The sequence below is a fragment of the Hyposmocoma kahamanoa genome, unplaced genomic scaffold (assembly GCF_003589595.1).
Source record: "Hyposmocoma kahamanoa isolate Upper Pololo Valley unplaced genomic scaffold, ASM358959v1 87, whole genome shotgun sequence".
NCBI classification, from domain to species: Eukaryota; Metazoa; Arthropoda; class Insecta; order Lepidoptera; family Cosmopterigidae; genus Hyposmocoma; species Hyposmocoma kahamanoa.
The window spans coordinates 13,387,824-13,407,789 of NW_020654422.1; the positions used below are offsets into that span (position 1 = coordinate 13,387,824).

Below are 19,966 nucleotides of genomic sequence, written 5' to 3' on the forward strand. Positions count from 1 at the left end.
AATCGTTTTTTATTAAAAATAGATAGAGTTGCAGTAGAGCTCCTCAGTGCAAAAGTTCGTCCAGGTACTGCCACCTTACCCACTTCTGCCACCAAGCACTAATGTGAGCATTACTGGGTTCCGATTTTGAAAAGTAAAGGTGCTGGTGAAATTATAGGCACATGGGCCTTGTCAACCTATAATATCAGCTCTGAGTGGCACTACAACTGCTATGGACAGGCGTATTGCTTACCACAAGGCATACGACTTATTCGTCCCGTCACTTGGTATAATAAAAAAGACACATATAGAATACTGGATGTGTAAAAAACACTATTGTGCAACACGTACGAGAGATAACTCTCGTATATAACGTATATCTGAGAGTTAACTTTTGTATTACCATTGACCTGTGAAACTTGTACCAATAGTATGTAAAAGCATCCCCGAGGATTACGTTGAGGGAGACATCCTCAATTATGGAATCATTGAACTCATTCTACTAATATACCGTTAGATTTAGAATAAAGTGACAACGGTTTCTGTGTGTTACGAGTACATATATTTTTTTAAGCTATTGTGTTCCACTGTTTGGGCAAAGGGTTCTTACAAAATCCTACACTGCTCTCTGTATTTGCCGATTTCCCAAAACTCAAACCCATTAAGATCTTTTCGCCAACGTCTTCTCGCCCTGCCGTCGCCTTCTGTGCTAAGGAGTAACGATGTTTGCCTACCCCTCCGGTTGCATCCGGCCAACGTGGCCCGTCCAGTCCCATTTAAGCCTAGCTGTCATGGTACCCACATCGGCAATGCCAGTCATCGAACGCAGCATTGTGTTGCGCACTGTGTTATATATATAAACAATTAATAAATAACGCTCATAGCCCCGCACTAGGGAAACCCTAATTACACCCGAACTCACGAGAAAGATGTAGAACAAACAAATATTTATCCCGGCCCAGGAATCGAACCCAGGACTTCTGCGTGGCAGACAAGCACGGCAAATTTTATGCCAAAGCCAAACAATGAAACGTGCGAACCTTTTAGAACCCACCTCACAAATTCTTACAAATTTAACTGAACAAAAAGGCTCAAAGCAAACATATTTGCCCGTTCCCCTTATATTTGTAAAGAACATCTTACTTAGCGTCTGCATCGGGATACGGCATTGAATAATGGAAGAAATATGATGTCTGAAAATAGGATAGAGCAAAACTTTCTTGTATTCGTGATGCGTTCGCTGTTGGAGCTACAAAACTTTTAAGTTACATTTTAATACTGCTTTGGGATTTCAGTTAAAAAGAGAAAAGACTGTGGTGTTCGTGCAAAAATTCTAATTTTACTACAATCATCGCCTTCACCTGTCAATCGTCAATGTTATAAATACAATTTCGTAGAAAGAACATTGTGCAACAATGAACTACCAACTTAACTTCTATAATACCAGACATCAAGTAAAATTTCACGAAAGTTATGGATAAAAATAAAAACTTAAGTCATATAGTGAAATTTTAAAATCTAAACTTATACATGTTTTATTTATTAAGATTGTTGTGAAATAACTCCACTAGTTTTGTTATGATTACGAATATAAAGATCGAACACACAGAAAAATTCTCGTTGACCCGGTGGGACTTGAACCCACGTCCATACTGCACTGTAGCATTGCTCCAACTATGTGAGCCACGGCTCCAGTTACCAAGTCGTCGAAGTTCTACTATGTGTTTTTGTTATAGATCTTTGTACTGCCTTTCGATATTCGTTGCCGCTAGCGACATCTAGTGAGAGATTTTTACCTTCTCATTGCAGCCGATACATTTTTTTTAACATTTCTTTTTTAAATAAGAATAAATAAAGGTAAATCTGTGTCACTAAAAATATGAAAGTACATGACATGTAGAGATGATTCACAAAGTTCGCTCAAAAGGGCAAACGTAAATATTTATGCAACATAAACTATTGATCAGTGTAAGCCGAATTGAATCCAATGCGCATTGGAGAACGTCTATATTAAGCTACACGACTAAGTTCTCATGTAAACTGCGCGAGTAAATTCCTAAGGCTATCATATTATTTGAAATTGCTGATGCAGAACAATGTAAACTTCATTACACTTATTGAGCCAATGCGTTGAACTACTGCTTATACCTTTTTTATGATTCCAAATGGTTGTCCATAGCAGCTGTAGTGCCACTCAAAGCTTTCTATTACAAAGATCTGAGGGCCACTGCGCCCATCACCCTGAGACAAAAGTTAACAAGTCCCATATGCCTGTAATTTCCCCAGCAACTTTACACTTCAAAACCAAAACGCAGTAATACTAACATGACTGCTTGACGGCAGGAATAGGTAAGGTGGTATTAATTACTTCCCTGGATAAACTCTTTCGCAAGGAGTTCTACTGCTAGTACAAGGACCTCTACTGCTACCTTCTTCTTAGAGGAAATTCTAGACAGTGACATGAATAGAATAATGAATATGAATAGTAACTTATAAATACAAGTCGGGTAGTGGTCAATTGTTGACAGAATTGTACTATTGGCATTGGCATTGGTGTTGCCAAGTCTACTGAGCCCTTATAAGAAAAGCTTATGTCAAAATAATATGCCACCTCCATTCTTTGTACAAAAGCCTCGTTTCTGAATTGGAAACCAATACTTTAACATATCGTCTGTCTGCTAATAATGGCCTTTCTGAATCTTTATATCACGCTTTATCTTTATACTTGTATGTATTTTAGAAACCTTTTCATGATTTTAGTATGTAAGGAACAATCGTATCAATTCCGTTTCAGATATTATGTGTAATTAATGAAGACGTTTACTGCAGTGAGGGTTAACAAATTCATCAAAGATTCATGAAAGTTTTAAAACCAACCTGGTAAATACCTAGTATTCGTTCCTAACAGTCCACAAGGATGGTTTTTTCAGACTTGCTCTTTAATGTTTAATAGCAATTCTACAAATACTCACATACATCTTTTTTTATGATACCAAGTGATCGCGATACCTACACTTGCCCATAGTAGTTGCAGTGCCACTCAGAGCTTTAAATCACGAAGATCTGTGAGGCTCTGCCCGTCACCCTGAGACATAAGATGACAGACAAGTCCTGCCTGTAATTTCACCAGCACCCTTACCCTTCAAAAACAGAACGCGGTAATGCTTACATTACTATTTTGCGGCAAAAATAAGTAAGGCGGCAGTATTTCCCTGGATGAACTTTTTCACAAGGAGCTGTACTGCTTCTGAATATTCGCATTGGACACGGGTTTCCTCTTAGAAGAGGGTTTTGGCCTAGCCTAATGCGCGTTAATGATTTCACACGTTTTCCAAAGAGTTGTGAACTTTCTTCGACTAGTGCGACGTTAGCGAGAGGTAATTACGAAACATTTACAATTGTACATACTCGTAACCTGTATCTTACATTCATAATTATATACCGCCTCAAGGACTTAAACCGTCGACCTGTAAATTGAAAAGCAACCGTTCTTCTGTTAGGCTACTACATTAAGCTTATTATACGTGATACTTAGTTTTTAATATAAGAAAATCAGATGTATGAAAAATCAATATTAGGTAATCAATTCGAGGAGATCGTAAAATTTGTATAAGAATCGATTCCCCGTTAATAGGTTATTGGCGTCTTGTTTATCTTTGGAGAATTGTTTACCAAACACGTTTCAACTGCAAGCCTATACAGGCTATCAAGGAAACAATAGAACATAACTTTGTTTACTTTACCAGTAAAAAAGTCTCAGACTTGGTTCAGAGTCCAGAGCGTGAACAAAAAATACAAAAGGTACAAAAGTCAGAAAAATGTTCCGTTTTCGTAGCATTACGATGTACCTTCTGATAACAGTGACAATTTTAAAAGTAAATGCTCAAATTTATGAAAGAAATTTACATTCATTCATTGCTGATTGGGTAACGAATAGAGCTATGGATATATTTTATGGGAACAGCAGTATGGTAGACGTTATGTCCCAAGGTTTTAATGGCCTTAAGGACAGAACTGTTGCAAATGTTATGCGACAAGGTAAGACATTTTCTTTTCATATACCGGACTGCAAGATAACCTTGAGTCAGGAACAAGCTGCTTTCTAGTCGGTTGACTTGACTTGCGCAATATCACTCACATCATGTTATTTTTTTAATTATGACTTGTTTTAATGGTGAAGAAAAATATCGTGACAAAAAAAAATAGCTACATCATTTACTTATTCATTTATAGAACCGATATTAAGTCGTTAAAATGTTGACAGTGGCCATAGACGTCCCGTCGATAATTTTTTGTATTGGTTTCAGCTCGCTCGACTCCGATTTATGATCTAAAACAAATTGGTCCATCAACCAGCGCCATGAGTCTTCAAAAAATTATTTTGAAACGAGCAACTGATTAATCCATCTGATGTAACTTAAGCTTAAAAGTAATAAATTTTGGTTACCTCGTGCAATACATTTTATTATTATGTTATTTATTGCACAGGAAAAAGCACAGATTATATTTAATAAAAGGAAAACACAAACAAAAGGTACTGCTTATTTCTATAAGAAATTTCTTCCTGCAGACCCCTAATACAGGACAAAGTAACTACCATCACGGGCTTACGTGCACAAAAAACTATATTATGTAATACAATATTAATAACATTAAACTAGATAAATACATATTTCATAATAAAAAACCTATAAAATGGTTGGAACAGCAGATAAATAATTTTTAACTCTCAATTTAAAAGTAGCTAACGATGTACTTTCGTGAACAGAAATAGAAAGTACGTTCCAAAATCTGACCGCATGAACAGTAAATGAGTGAGAATAAAAACTGAAATTGAAGGAAGGAAAATATCACTGGGACCTAACGAGATAGCGACAGCGTTTTGTCTTGATACCTGAGAAAGCCGAAACGCTCTTTCAGATACTCGGGGGACGAAGGGTTACGAAGAATATTGAAGAGAACAGAGACAATATGTAAATTCCTGCGGAGACGAACAGGAAGCCGCTTGAGTTGACTACGATAGTGTGAGATTCGGTCAATTCTATTCGGTCTGTTTTAGTTTTTGAGTCCTGTAAAATTGAGTTAACAATATGCTGAATTTATAATTTGGATCGTTGTTATTGCAAGTGACATAGAGCTGAATTTAAGCTCAGTGAGTGCTTGTGACAATATTTATTTATTTGGGACTACTTACAAAACATACACAAACAAGTGGTCAAAACAATAGACATTGTGGCTCAAGTTATTGTGTTGTTTCATTTACAATTAATGATTTGGCAGAATAGTTTTCATACAAATGAAAAAATATTTCGTCTCTATTTCTGGTTATGTACTCGATGGAATAAATGTATGTGCATGTGGGTGACAACTAAGGTAGCCTAAAGTAGCCTTTTTGATTCGGCTTTGTACTTATTAAGGTTACGCGAATAAACGTCACTGTCAAATTGTAATGCCACATTGTTGTAGTTTTTTACCATTCTGGTAATGGAGGACTTTAGGCCAAGATTACTACGGGAAGGGGCGTCATAAAACAGAAATTATTTGCTTTTTCGTGGCATTTTGAATGGGATATTTAAAATTAAACAGCAATTGGTATAATGACAACATAAATAAATGTTACTGTATTATAATATTTTATATTAAAGAAATGTAAAGTTTAGAAAATGGCGCACGCTGAAATATTCGACCTTGGTGTAGTGTCGATGAGTTAAGGTAAAAACAATTGTGTACTGTTTTTATTTTTCTTCGGTATTAGTGAGTTCTATACTATTTTTTCGATTTATTAAAGAAATTCAGAGGAAAAACAAAAGTCTCGAGGGTTATTTTAATTTGTGTTCATTAAATGTTTTTGTTTTGTATTGAGATAGACGCATATTGACAAAAAACGAAATTGTGGATTGTCGAGCCACCTCGCGTTTTTGCCTTAAAGGGCTAGAATACAAAAATAGTGTTATAATCGAAGAAAAAAGTTTCCCCCGGGTTTTGCAAGTCGAAATTTCCAACAAGGACTTATGGAAGAGACTTTTAATATACTAGTTTCAAAATTTGAATCTTTGATTCTTGATCAATCGCACATTGTTTAAGCTTAGGACATTTAATACTGATGCGAGGTGGCTCGAATTATGTGTCGGGGAGTGTATAATTGTTATACGTATTTACGTTACTCTAGAACATGCATGTTCAATTTACTTATAGGGATCGGGATAAGAAACCTAGAAAAGTTTGGCATTAGAGCAACAAAGTTGAAATGATTGACGGAATACCTGACAAATCGAACTTGGTGACTAACTTAGTGATGAGCTCCCTATTACACATGGTGCCCCGCAAGCTGATATTGTTGACCCAATCCTCCTTTTATGTTTTAGAAATGAGATCTGTCAACTCTAATTACCAAATTGTAAAATAATTGCTTACGCGGATGACACAACATTCTGGCTAGCAGCAAACTCCCTAACTATAGCTAAAACGAAATATATAACTTTCTGGAATCGGAACACCACGTCTTCCTCTTGTTTAAGCCACAACATATATGTCCATACATGCTTATTTCCCCCAACTATTGCCTGCAACTGTAAAAGTATTGACAAAACACAAAGCATACGCTATCTTGGGATCACTATTGACAACAATCTCTCTTTCTATGCACATATTCAAAATTTGTCTCAAAGAATTCGGAAACTCATCTACTTTTTTAAATACCTTAGACAAGTCACTGACAGCAAAACTGTGCGAAATTTGTATCTAGCGCTAGTACAATCCGTAATTACCTATTGCGTTACGTCTTGGGGGGAACTACTAAAAACAATCTAATAATATTAGAAAGAGCTTAAAGATGTTTGCTGAAGGTTGCACTCCTAAAACACCGAGTTTTTCCTACATTGCAACTATATCTGGAAGCGAACGTGCTATCAGTACGGCAACTGTACCTGCTCCTAACCTTAATGCGTCAACACTAAATCATTTCCCCTTCTAGAAACTGTTCTGTGTATACTAATCGAAGACTTTTTACAAGTTCCGAACACAACAGCGCTAGAATTTTGTTTGCGCAAAGATTCTTCTACTATAGAGGTCGTATTTATAATTTTTTAAATTATAAACTAAACATTTTACTCTTCACACACACAAACACACACACACAAACACATACAAACACACACACATACACATACACACACAGAGCATTGTTAGTGTTTTTTTAACTGTGAACTTATAACATCAAAATTTAACAAATATATAATTACCGCACAACTTCGTGACAACTACTCGCTACTACAACTCATTCTAGTACGACGTAAGTCTGAATTCTAGTGATGCATGATAATTATTGCACATTCCATTGATATTATCAATATTTACTGCTAACATCCTTTTCCACATCAACATTTTTAACATTCAATGCGGATATTATGGAAATATCAACTTGGTTTGAAATTGGTTTAAAAACCCCTCACAATGTTTACGTGTTCACATATCGATGAAGACATCTGAAAGCAATGAACAAATACAAAAAAATTATATTGCTAGTTATTTTTATAGTGCATATAATTTTTGAAATAAGCGCAAGGAATTTTAACATAAAAGATGTAACAGAATCAGAAAAAATTGAGTATAGACCAGATAAATATATTAAGAACGGTCTGTTGGATGTTATGTTTGGCAACAAGACATTAATAAATATTATATCTAGAGATTTAACCACACTTCTGAAGAAGGCCACCATGAGTAAGTATTGCGCATTATTTTATCGCCTACAGATTAAAACAATAATTTGTTATAGCACACTAGCTGTACCCGATATGCGTTGCACTGCCAGTGAAAACGTGTAAGTAGCCAACCCGCATTGTCTCATCGTGCTAGACTTTATTTATTTATTTGAAGGAAAATCAGCAGCTTAAAAGTAAATTAAATAAATAACATAAATAACAACTTTGAGCCAATTAAAGATCCTCACAAGTAAAAATATAACAAGGAATCTGGTGCACAATTTACCTAACTTATTATATATGAACTTAAAAAAAGAGAAGAAAAACCACAGAAGTTGTAATCCTCTCTAACAGTCAAAGAAATGCCCACTCAGTGTTCTCATTGCCGAAATCAAACTCGTATTGAACAGATCCAGACCAAAAATATTACATAAAATGTTAAAATTATAGCTTGCACTCCAAATAAACTCGTTTTGCCTGTAATCATTGACATTGGATTGGTAGGTCAATGCTTGTAATTAGTTTGGGCCGGAGGTAGAACCAAAAGTGAATATGTTTCTAAAATACTTAGAGGGAACTCTCAGTGATAATTATGATAGCAATTCCGGACAGTCAATAGAACCCGATGATATTTATAATAAAAACTTTAAGTCATTAGTATCACGACGAATTTCAAGTGGCAGGAGATGATGCTTAACGCACAGATTGTCAAGCCGAGAAATGTAAATATGATGACGAGAATTCCTAATTTGGCTGTCATACTCTAAAATGCTACGAACAAATGAGCAATATAGTATTTTTATAGCTTTTACCTGTGCTTTTTTTTATTAAAAAATGAGTGCTCATTTGAACTCCATCTCACCTTAAAGCAACGATAAGGTCGACTACGGAGCATGCACACCTAATTTATTTTAATTCCATCATTACCTCTACCAAAAGAAAACAGTATATAATTATTAAAACGTACTTAAAGACACTTATTTTTTCAGAACGTTCAATAAGAGAGGAAAGTGATTTCATTGATTTAATGAATGGAACAGTTCTAATCCCTAACAACAATAGCTTAGTAAAAATGATTTCCAAAGGCTACGAGTACGACAAAGAAAGAGGCATGCAAATGCTTAAAGAATTTCATAATAATTCTGGAACTTTCGACTATCACCAAACAAAATTCGATTACCATTACCACTCCGAAGTGGACAACGATCCTTATTTCGCAAATGTGTAAAAGAGAAACAAGTTGGACAACCTTTTTATGGCTGATTTCAATTCATGAGGTTAATAAACATTGGGCTTGAATAATATAGAAATAAAGCAAAGCGGTCGACTCGCTTACTTGAATAATGAGGCTAAAATGATAATCTTCACTATTTACCTCAGACGCCTATTTATCTACTCGTGTTTCATTGGTTTCGCTAGAGATTATTCAACACAAATGGTTCTTCTCCGCTCTATTTTTTTTTTGGGTAAAACATTGTGGTACAGTTTACTAATGCATAGAATATAATACGAATCGAGAAAGTTTAAGTACATCATACAAGCCACATGCCGTTTACATTGGGCTCTAGTAGTAGTATACTGATTACTGCTATGCATTTAAGGTGTTATCACGGAAATAAATCATAGCATCAAAGACAGAAACATAGCTATTAGCTATGTATAATTTATTTATGTATAGTTATAGACAAAGAAAATCCAAAAGGTAAGTGAATTGGAAATGGGTATAACATTATTAGAATTAATTAAAACTTATTATAATTTGAATAAGTCGGTCGTGATTAAATTATTGTCATTACAAACATTTAGAGACTAACTTCGTAGATAAACCGTTTAAATTGCGAAATGAAACCGAAAATTGCGGATAATCCATTTCTGGATGTAATTTCAATTAGAACATATAATCGAAATATTGTTTTCTAAAATACTGATAATAGACTGAATAGTCTAGAAACAAAGAAAATACATTTATATGTTTACACACAAATGACACCACAAAGGAACAAAACATTCAAACGTAAAACATAAATAAACAATAATAAAACACAAACTCTTCATTTAAAGACACTATGTCTGAAGATAGTTTGTGTGCTGCCAGGCGCGGTAATAAAACGGTAAAGGCAAAATGCAATGCGTTGCCTACACTGATTATCAGTTAGCACCCTACGAGTCAAGAAACGTATAATCTTAAATTCATATGAAGTAAATCAGATCAACAAACGATGAATTGTCCCACTGTCAGCTTAAATAAGTACTTGGAAAATAAAGAGGAAATGAATAAACAGTCCCATCGACGGTTTTAAACTTGTTGCCAATGTCCACTTGTACTAAACTTAAATATGTCTTAAACTTGAACCAATGCTTGCAATGCAAAAGAAACTCTTAATGCGTTGCGTTAAGAGTATCTTATCAATTTAAGCATTAGTTTAAGAAGTACTTAAGTTTAGTACATAAGTGTTATATTAAGATTGAAGTTATCTACTGTCCGTCTAAGTAATATCTTAATACGGTTTATCTCCTGCTTTTTTATGTTGACCACCACAAGTAATTTTATAATGATTTAATTACAGTATAAGATGTAAGCTTTTTGCACTATGTACCTTAATAAATATTAAATATAAATATTAGATAATATCACATACGCTGATCCCAAAGTAAGTAACTAAAGTATTTGTGGTATAGAAATCGGAAACAACAATAGTACCACAAACACCCAGACACGAGACATCATAGAAATGTTAGTTTTTTGACCGAACCTCAGAGATAGCGACACCACGAAAACCGATGTGCAAGCCACTCGACCACGGAGATCGTCAAAAAGAAAAATTAATCGTTTAGACATTTATAGAACAAAAATACTTTTTTCATCTTATACTCCATTCGACTTCACAAACATAGTTAATAATTATATCTTATTGCATAAGATACTTCAAAGGCAGACCCTTAATCGAGGAAATCTTGAAACCATTCTTTTAGCCTTTAAAGGGATTTGTAACCAAAATGAACTGATGTAGGGTGACTCAATGTCGTTATTTTAATACGTGTTGCGAGAATCTTGGTATAGACCCTGATTTCATAGTAGGTACAATGTCTATATCAAACAAACACAATTACGGACCGCTCGAATTTTCTACAATTAGAACACACAGGAGATTTCCATTGTTATGATATTAGACATTTTGTAGACTAATGGCGGTCAAGCGTTCATGCATTCTTGTTTGACAAATACCACACATTGATTGCGTAAACAGGGTTTAGCAAACAGGACTAAATATGAGAACATTCTACTATTATTGTCTATATTATTCATAATCATTATATACATAGGCCCGTTGAACGGCACAACAGCCGGCCTTGTGCTGATGCATCCAGCGGATGCAAGCAACCTCTACCAGGTCATCGGTCCACCTTGTGGGTGGTCTACATGCGCTGCATCTTTCGGTACGCGGTCGACGGTCGAGAACACTTTGACTTTGACTTATGGGCTATCAGTTCAGCGAGCAATGTGCCTCGCCCACTGCCACTTAAGTTTCGCAATTCGTTTAGCTATTTCGGTTACTCTGGATCCCTTGCGGATACCCTTATTACTGATTCGATCTTGCATTGAAACTCCGAGCATAGCCATTTCTTTTGTCCTTAAGTGACCTTGAGCCTTCTTGTGAAGCCCTTAGTGAGCAACCACGTCCCAGTGCCGAGAGTCATCACTGGCAACATACATTGGTCAAAGACTTTTGCCTTGAGACACTGTCAATTTTTTATTTATTTATTTAGGAAAACGTACAGTGTTATAGAAATCTTACAAGAAATATATTAACTTACTAACAAACCAGGTTGGTCCATTAAATACGTACAAGTACCTATTACAAAATATGAGTTTGTACAGTAGACACCTATCTAAAATACACATACAGAAAACAAATAATACAATATATTGTAGACAGTAATTAAACCTGTCACAGAGGTTTTAGTTTATTCAAGAGGTCCTCTGTCAAATATAATATTTCCCACATTTTTCTTGTAACTCGTCAATGATAACGAAAAAATGTCGATGTCTTTAAATTTCTCATTATAATACTTACACGACAGTCGAATAAATGTGTTTTGGCGTAATTCATAGAACAAGAACAATTATTTATTATATTTATAATTTATTTATTTACGAAAAATCAAAACTCGACCAAATTTTAATGAAAAGTCACAAGAGCTGACATCAAACAGCTAGCAAACGAAAATTCATTAAAATTTTACATCCTACTCAAATCAAAGTATGTGGTCACTATACCGAAGAGAATAGCGTATCCGAAGCCATAAATCCCTTTCGGGCTACTAATAAATAATTTTCCAGTCCCCATCTCTTTGTGGCCTTTGATGTTTTAAAAGCTATTTCCTAAGTGTGTGCTTCAGCATGATTGGAAAGTAAGGGTGCGATCTCATTGAAAATTCACCATCGGGTAATTGATGGTGAATTTTCAATGAGACTATATTTTAAGAATATAGAGCATTTGAATTCAATGATGATTGATGTAGTTTTGTAGGTGCAGTAAATTCAACTAAATAAAGAAAAAAATTGATGTGAGTTTTTTAGTTTTTCTTTTAATGATATCAAACGACGGGGCGTAGAATTTGTACTCATTCAGTGCCACTCACAACTTTAAATCGCAAAGATCTGAGGAGCATTGCCACTGTGCCTCTCAGACGTACCCTGTCCGTTACCCTGATACGTACGTTAACAAGTCCTATGTGCCTGTAATTTCACCAACACCCTTACCATTCAAACCAGCACGCAGTAATGCTCACATTATTGCTTGGCGGCAAGAATAGGGTAGGTGTCATTACTTCCCCGGGCGAACTCTTTCACACAGAACTTTAGTGCTAGTGTATTATTGGTATAATTTATTATTAAAAACCAACATTATTAAGGCAACACAAGTTATAACGCCAATGTTCATCAAAACGCAGCACGTCCTCAGCCTGAGTCCAAAACCTTTATTGAAATTCGAAAACAGGATAGCAAAAAAATCTAAGTGATATCCACTTGTTGTTGTGTAGCGAGCCTTATTTGAACTTTTTCAATGGGAGTGAGATTTCTCGTCCAAAGCGAGAGGTTCCTAATGAGCGCACTTGAAAACAAAGCACCAGGTATAGTACAGGATCAGGTTCTTTGATATTTGAACCGACTACGCAATAATTTCAACAGCTCTCATTTGAGGGTCAACATTTTTAGTTGCGTGTTTGTAGGCGTAGTTTTTTTTAACCGTATCAAATTAACAAATAAGGCTATAGAAGCAATTTCATAAGCGAAGGTTTTGTTTTAATTTAATATCGTAAATCTTAATAAAACTGTCTGTCTTGAGAACAATTTAGATGAAACTGCTCTTTTTTCGATAAATAATTAAATAAGTTTGTAGCAAATCGCAGCAGTAGCTACAAATATAGTTTTATGTTAAAATTCTAAATTTGAATGTACTTGTTTTTGGCGCCTTTTCTTGTTGTTGTCACTTTTGAGTCTTTTGGTTGATAGCTGTGCGTTATGTTAAATAAACCGTAAGTACATTTCCTTTGGTCTTGCACGCTTTTCGATAGCACCCGAACTGAAAAAAATACAGTCCACTACAGTGTTCTCATTAGTAAATAGTTCCAGTGATGTACACAAGGAAAAATATGACCTTACGTACGGCCGATATCTTAAGATATGTGATCCCCAAACGGACTAATTAGTTCTAAGTAGATCAGTGTGAAGAAAAGTATTAAACAAACTTAACACTTAACCTGTGAGCCGTAAAATTCATTTTGGTATGACTTCCTTATTGTATCATTAATGAATGACGTTTTAAGAAATTTTTTACCCCACCTTGATCTTTAATTACATTACATAAATACAAATTTCAGTCAAAAACTGGAACTCCTTTACACTTTTCTGTTGAATTCGTATGAAGGCTTTCAGAACCAAAAGGTCGGTTAAGAGGTCAGGTATCTAAAGAACATCGACTGTACACAATGGAAGTACATATACATTGTTATGACAAACATTAAAAAAATATATACAAATTGCTACATATTCAGTTAAATACAGATAAAAACCTGTAATTCTTACCTTACTTAATATACTTCACAAAGTAAGTACTCTTAAGTGAACTGTATGATAAATAACTTAAGTCTTGCAAGTAAAACTCCTACTTGTTACGTATATTCGCAGTTTGAAAATTAAAAACGTTGAAGAGAGATTTACAAATTGTTGAAATAAAGTAAAGAGACCAAAACGTTGGTTACTTTGAAAAAAAAAAACAAATAAATATTCTTTATACCCGAAATAATACTTTCATTTTTAATAAATATGTCATCAAGTACGTCTGTAGAAATTAGAACACAGTAAAACTAACATCACAAATATCAAAATACTACAAGACATTCAAGAAACTAAAATATCCAAGACATTGCCGACGTTCCAGATAATACAAAGCATCATTTTCAGCATGAAACTCCATAGCTTGTAACAGGATCTAGGACTCGAGGAAATCAGTGTCAGATGGCAGCCGGTGCAATAGCTTACTTTTATTTTAGTGTTATTGCGGTATCATTCGAGCTGGGACACAACACCTGCGCTTGATACAGCACTAGTGGACATACAGTTCATTTAAACATCTGATGAGTTGAATATTTTTTGTGCAAAAACTGAATACAAAAAGAGGTAATAGACGGCGCTGACTTAAAAATAAACTGCTTAAACCCAATACAAAGATGCGCGCAACAAGCACATAAAGAAATTTGTTAAATCTGCTGACTCGACCTGTAACTCAGTTGGTAAGAGAGGTGGCTCCGGTATGGCAACAGACGCTGGCTCAATTCAAGTAAGATCAAATTAATTTTTCTTGGCGTTGTTGAATATTTATATCAATAACAATAATAAACTGGTGGTATGTTAACAAACAATATATAAATATCATGGTAATAAAAACAACATGATATTCAATAAAATACATAGAGTGATACTAGTAAATAAATTTTGCAATAATGTATAAATACAAGTACAAGTATAGTACAAGTGCCTACAAGTATAAATGAGACAAAATGGTTATTCACCAAAACTTTAGTTGTTAGTCGTCTACACACTAATTTTAAGCATTGTAAGATCTTCAGAATGTTTCATATACTGTACCATCGACGCTAGAGTGATATTGCGTCTTACACATTCAATTTTATAAAAGTACACCTATATTGTCTCGTCAATTTTTATTCGTGAATTAGAATTAGATTATATGAATAGTGCATGATTAGTGTACAGTTTTCGGTTACTCGTCACATAGGTGCATAAAATTGTACTACTGTTGAGAGGGAGCAGAGGAAAAATTCCTAATCTTCGATTGAATTTTAGAGGGGTATATTTAAAGTTTAAAGTTAAAAATAAAATATTGTATGAGTAACTACACGTTATATTCAAGCATAGACATTAATCAGAAACATAAAACAATAAAGTTTCCTCGATAGATAAAAATCACGAAATTACCTCTAATTGTCACATTTTTCCAATTTATCCTCGAAATGCTACAGGTTATTAGGACAAAAGTTGGATAATTAATTATATTTATGCATGATCGACAACTGTCACTACGCATTTTTTTAAATCCCTTTAGTTTTAGAGTTATTCCGCTAAAACGAATTTGGTACTTTTAATGCGCGAAATTCAACATCTCCTGTCGCATGTCACGCGAACTTCAGGCATATATTTGTTTCACATAATTGGGCGGAGCCAACGTCAAAACTTTTCTGGCATGAGAGCTCTTAATTGTTCGACGTTCTGCACCTTTGTGTGTCCCATAACAAAGCCGGCTCTCCGTTTGTACGTTTCGCTGCAGCTTTGTCTCACGCACTTGGGACATAAACCTGGGATTTTTGCGGCCTCGCCTAATGTAATGTTTGCGAGTATTGCTTTTTCTCTGTTTTCTAGTTTACTAACAGTAATCCTTTATTCTACGTTGAAACTTACTTCTTTTAGTTTCAAGACGCTACCTAAGTAGTTTACCGAGAAAATCCTCTGAAGAGTTTGTTCAGTGTCTATTAGCGAGAGGTTTAAATGTAGATGGACTTTCTATACAAAGTAATACCTAAAATAGCTTTTTTTAAATTTACTTATTCAAAATACTTAATCTACACTTAGCAATAAAACTCCTTTCAAAAACCCTTTAAAGGGTTTATGCAAAGGGATAATGCATCGCTTTTGTTACATTTTTACATACCAAAGTATACTTTTTTTAATGTTTGTTTGGATTTTCTAACATTCGTTAGCATATCTACATGGAGCTGCACAGGTATTTTATTTAGAATATCGGGCAATATGTACTCTGCAGTCCTCATACCGTATGCGTTAGTACTTCTAGGAAATTAATACATAGATAGATACGTTAAGGTACGTAATCGACTTTGCCTGCTCGTTTTTGTAAGACATTAATATTTTCGAATTTATCTAATATTAGTAACATATTTGATTTGTCAAAGCTAAGAGCGTAGGTAAATCTTGTCATGTTTAAAAGAGCTGTTCATGCTCCTACTGGTAGAAGACTGGTACTGATAGTAGACTAATATGTCCTTATGTTCCTATCGTTACGTCGTATCTAATATGTACATTGAACTAAATGAAAAAGTCAAAAATATCTTTAATTCATAGCTAAGAAGAAAATTACACGTGAAATCGTCACTTTGCGCTCTTTCGTAAGGCAGATTCCCCTGAGAAGAATGATCAAGAAACTCTAGGGATTGCTCTTTAAAATTAATATAGCAAAGTAAATGTACATGCAGTAAAAGGACCTTTAAGGTAGAAGTCTTGTTGATCGTTATTATTCTTATTATTCTGAGCACAAACCCAAATCGAAATGTGCATCATAATGGTAGATATCTCGACTAGAATCAGCGACCCAAATTCCCATCGGACATGTGTTTATCCGTACTACTGCTTCCGTCTTCTTCTTATCGTATCAACGGCATACTTTGCAATGCTTGCCATCGCGGCGTATGGTACCTTACCGCCTCGTACCTAAAGTACCTCGCCGAATATGCCCGGGGTGCGATAGACGTACGGGAAAAGTATAATATTCGTAAAATAAGCAAAATTAAATTGTGTGATACATTTTATATTCATCAGTTAATAATAGAATGACTAAAAAGCTATGGTTAATTAGTAACGGATATCATCAATTCACGTCACGTCAACCCTCCGCTCCAATTCCTTAACTCAGTACCCGAGGAGCTCCAGAATTTGATCTAAGTGGCGAACCCTTACAAGGCAGTTGCAGCTCGTAGTGGAGCGGTCCGAGGCGTCGTGTTACTACGTCAAACTCGCATCTATAGTCTGATGTGTAGCTGCTAGCTTGCAGTCGATGTCCTGGTTTGAATACCTTGGTTAGGTTTTCCGTATTCTAAAGTGTGGTTAGGTGTGGAGGTTTCCTCGCCATTGCATGTACCACTGTACGCTCTTGAAGACCCCTAGGTTGTTTCTAAGTCTGGATTTCGCCGCAATGATTTTTCCTCCAATGGTTCCACTCTCCCCCTTACCTGTCTTTAAATCACACGACATCGTTGCCAAAATATTATATAAGTATAATAAGAAAAATTAAATCATGTGATATATTTTATATTCATCACTCAATAAGAGAATGACTTAAAAGGTATGATTACTTAGTAACGGATACACGTCCTCCTTTATACTCCACGCCAGTTAGCCACGCATAGGTCCCGGGTTCGATTCCTGGGCCGGAAGTAGTATTTGTATGGACTTTATATCTCTCATGAGTTTGGGTGTGATCTGTGCTTTTAAGTACATTAAGCTCCGCTGCATACGCAGTCTGCAGAATACGTGAGCTTACCGATGTTAGTACTGCTAGACTAGTTTACTTTAGTTACTTCCATAGCATAATGTCCTACTGGATTCTCATGTGGGGTAAAGCGGCAGATATTCAAACCATATTTGAATTGCAAAAACGAGCGATTCGTTCTGTGTACCATCTAGGCTAAGCATTCGGTGTAAACATCTCTGCTTTCTCTCAGAGAAAAGTTTAAGGAGACTGGTATCATGACTGTGGCATCACAGTACATTTACTCAAATATTTTCTATGCCCGTAAAAATGTACATAAATTCAATTAGAAAGACGACACGCATAATATTAACCTTAAAACTAAGTCCAAATTCATGGTACCACGATTTCGTTTAACCAAGGTAAATGACTCTTTTATGGAAAACTGTATACGTTTTTACAAAAAGATTCCGGAGCATATATTAAGATTGTCAGTTCCTAAGTTTAAAAACTACATTAAAAATATTTTGATTGAAAAGTGAAGTTACAAAAGTGAAGACTACGTGTTAGATAGAGATGTATGGAAAGACGACACGGCTCCAGAATTCACACAAATTTGATTCAAAGTGTATTCCATAGCATTTAAGTTTATTTGACAAGAGCAATCCTTAGAGTTTCTTGCTCGTTCTTCTCAGGGGAATCAGCGTAGTGATTGAGCAGTAAGCTTAATGTAATATAATGTAAATGTGACGTTTTCAAGTGTAAATTTATTTTACCTATGGAATAAATGATCTTTGACTTTCACTTTGCTTGCCTATGTGTTCCTAGTGCGGGGTTTTTCATGTGTGTGCGTTATTATTACTATTATATTAGGCAACTTTACATGACAATCTTTTTTGTTCAATTACAAAAGGATTCCAGGAGTCTCAGTGGAATGTGGTCATACTTTAGTTAAATTCTCTTTTCCAATAACGCAGTATTCGTAATCAAAATCAAACAAAACAACAGCTAAACTTCAAATAACACAAGAACAATTGCACAAGCAAGTTTCTGGCAAAAGGCCGGCACTGGTAGTGATAGATTATAAAGTTTAAACTCAAGATTGATTGTGGGAACTTCAAACGACTAGTACCCGCTTTCCACTGTGGAAACAATAGCCGTTACTAATATTAGACGAGACAATAACTTGTGTTGAAATTGTGTTACAACTCGAAATTTTGAATATCTAGGGATTTATGAGAGCTCTGATTAAAAATGCCATAAATGCGAAATGTTCTTTTATTTTTAACCGACTTCAAAAAAGGAGGTTCTCAATTCGAATGTATTTTTTTGTATGTATGTTACGCGATAACTCTGGCATTTTTGTTAACCGATTTTGATCCTTTTGTTGAAAAGAGTAGTGGTACCATTTAATTTTGAAGAAAATATTCCACCTCTAAGGGTGGCAAACTATGTAGGTATGTAGGTAGGTGGATGAATTCGGTTTTTTAATACTCTGTACTGAGATTAAAAGAATGTATTTTTATTAATATACACTTATTTTTATTGAACATCGTGATGTTTTTGCAACCTTGATTTCTTTTTTAAATACTCCAATTATTAACACAAATTTTTTGTGAAAATATCCGATCGACCTTCAAAAATTTTGTGTTCGCTATAAATCCAGCATTAATTCATTGGATTTTAGCGATTTCACATTACAATACAATGACAATGTTTTTAACATGAGCTGAAAATCTGTAAATCAATAGTAAAAATAAAATAAAAAGTAGCAGTAGAGCTCCTTGTGAAAGAGTTCATCCAGGGAAGTACTCCCACCTTGCCTGTTTATGCTACCAAGCAATAATGTGAGCATTACTGCGTTCCGGTTTTAAAGGGTAAGAGTTCTGGTGAAGTGACAGGCACATGGGACTTGTCACCTTATGTTTTAAGGTGACGGGCGCAGTGGCAGTGCCCTTCACAACTTTGCGATTTAAAGCTCTGAGTGTCACTGCAAAAATAATAACATAAACAACAATAAAAAAAAGTTTGTTTTTTCAAACTATCCGACGTTTCGGGCCTTTTACAGGTCCCATGGTCTCGGTTGACTGAAAATTTCCTTACAAAATCCTGCATTTATGTTCCATTTTTCATATCTTTTAAATGACTGAAAATTTTTAACGTGTTTCGACCACAAAATTCTTTCTTTCGAGACAGGACTCGAAATGCTACTGCTACCTCGGGATTTCGTCTCTTGCTCTTTCAACTAAGCTACACGTCGAGTACCAAGTCGACGAAATTCTTCTATGTGTCTGTTATAGATCTTTGCATTAAGTTCTTTCTGCTTTCGATGACATCGATTCGATCGACATCTGGGTATTTGTTGTAAAAATATTGTAGCTAATTCGTTGAGGGCACCGAGCTTCTGGCGCTAATCGATTTTAGGTATTCAGGCTAGATACGCGCACCGCGTATGAATTTAGCTGTTTCCTTCGTATTATTAAAACCATAGACCTTACCATG

At 35.1% G+C, this 19,966-nt stretch overlaps 1 protein-coding gene across 1 annotated transcript; it reads left to right on the forward strand.

The window, feature by feature from the left end:
• Positions 1–3,920: 3,920 nt before the first annotated feature.
• Positions 3,921–9,008, forward strand: LOC113235385. The gene is made up of 3 exons (XM_026471066.1): positions 3,921–4,017; positions 7,561–7,701; positions 8,672–9,008. Exons 1-3 carry the CDS (start codon positions 3,921–3,923, stop codon positions 8,908–8,910), a joined length of 477 nt encoding a protein of 158 aa, XP_026326851.1. The 3' UTR covers positions 8,911–9,008.
• Positions 9,009–19,966: the final 10,958 nt, after the last annotated feature.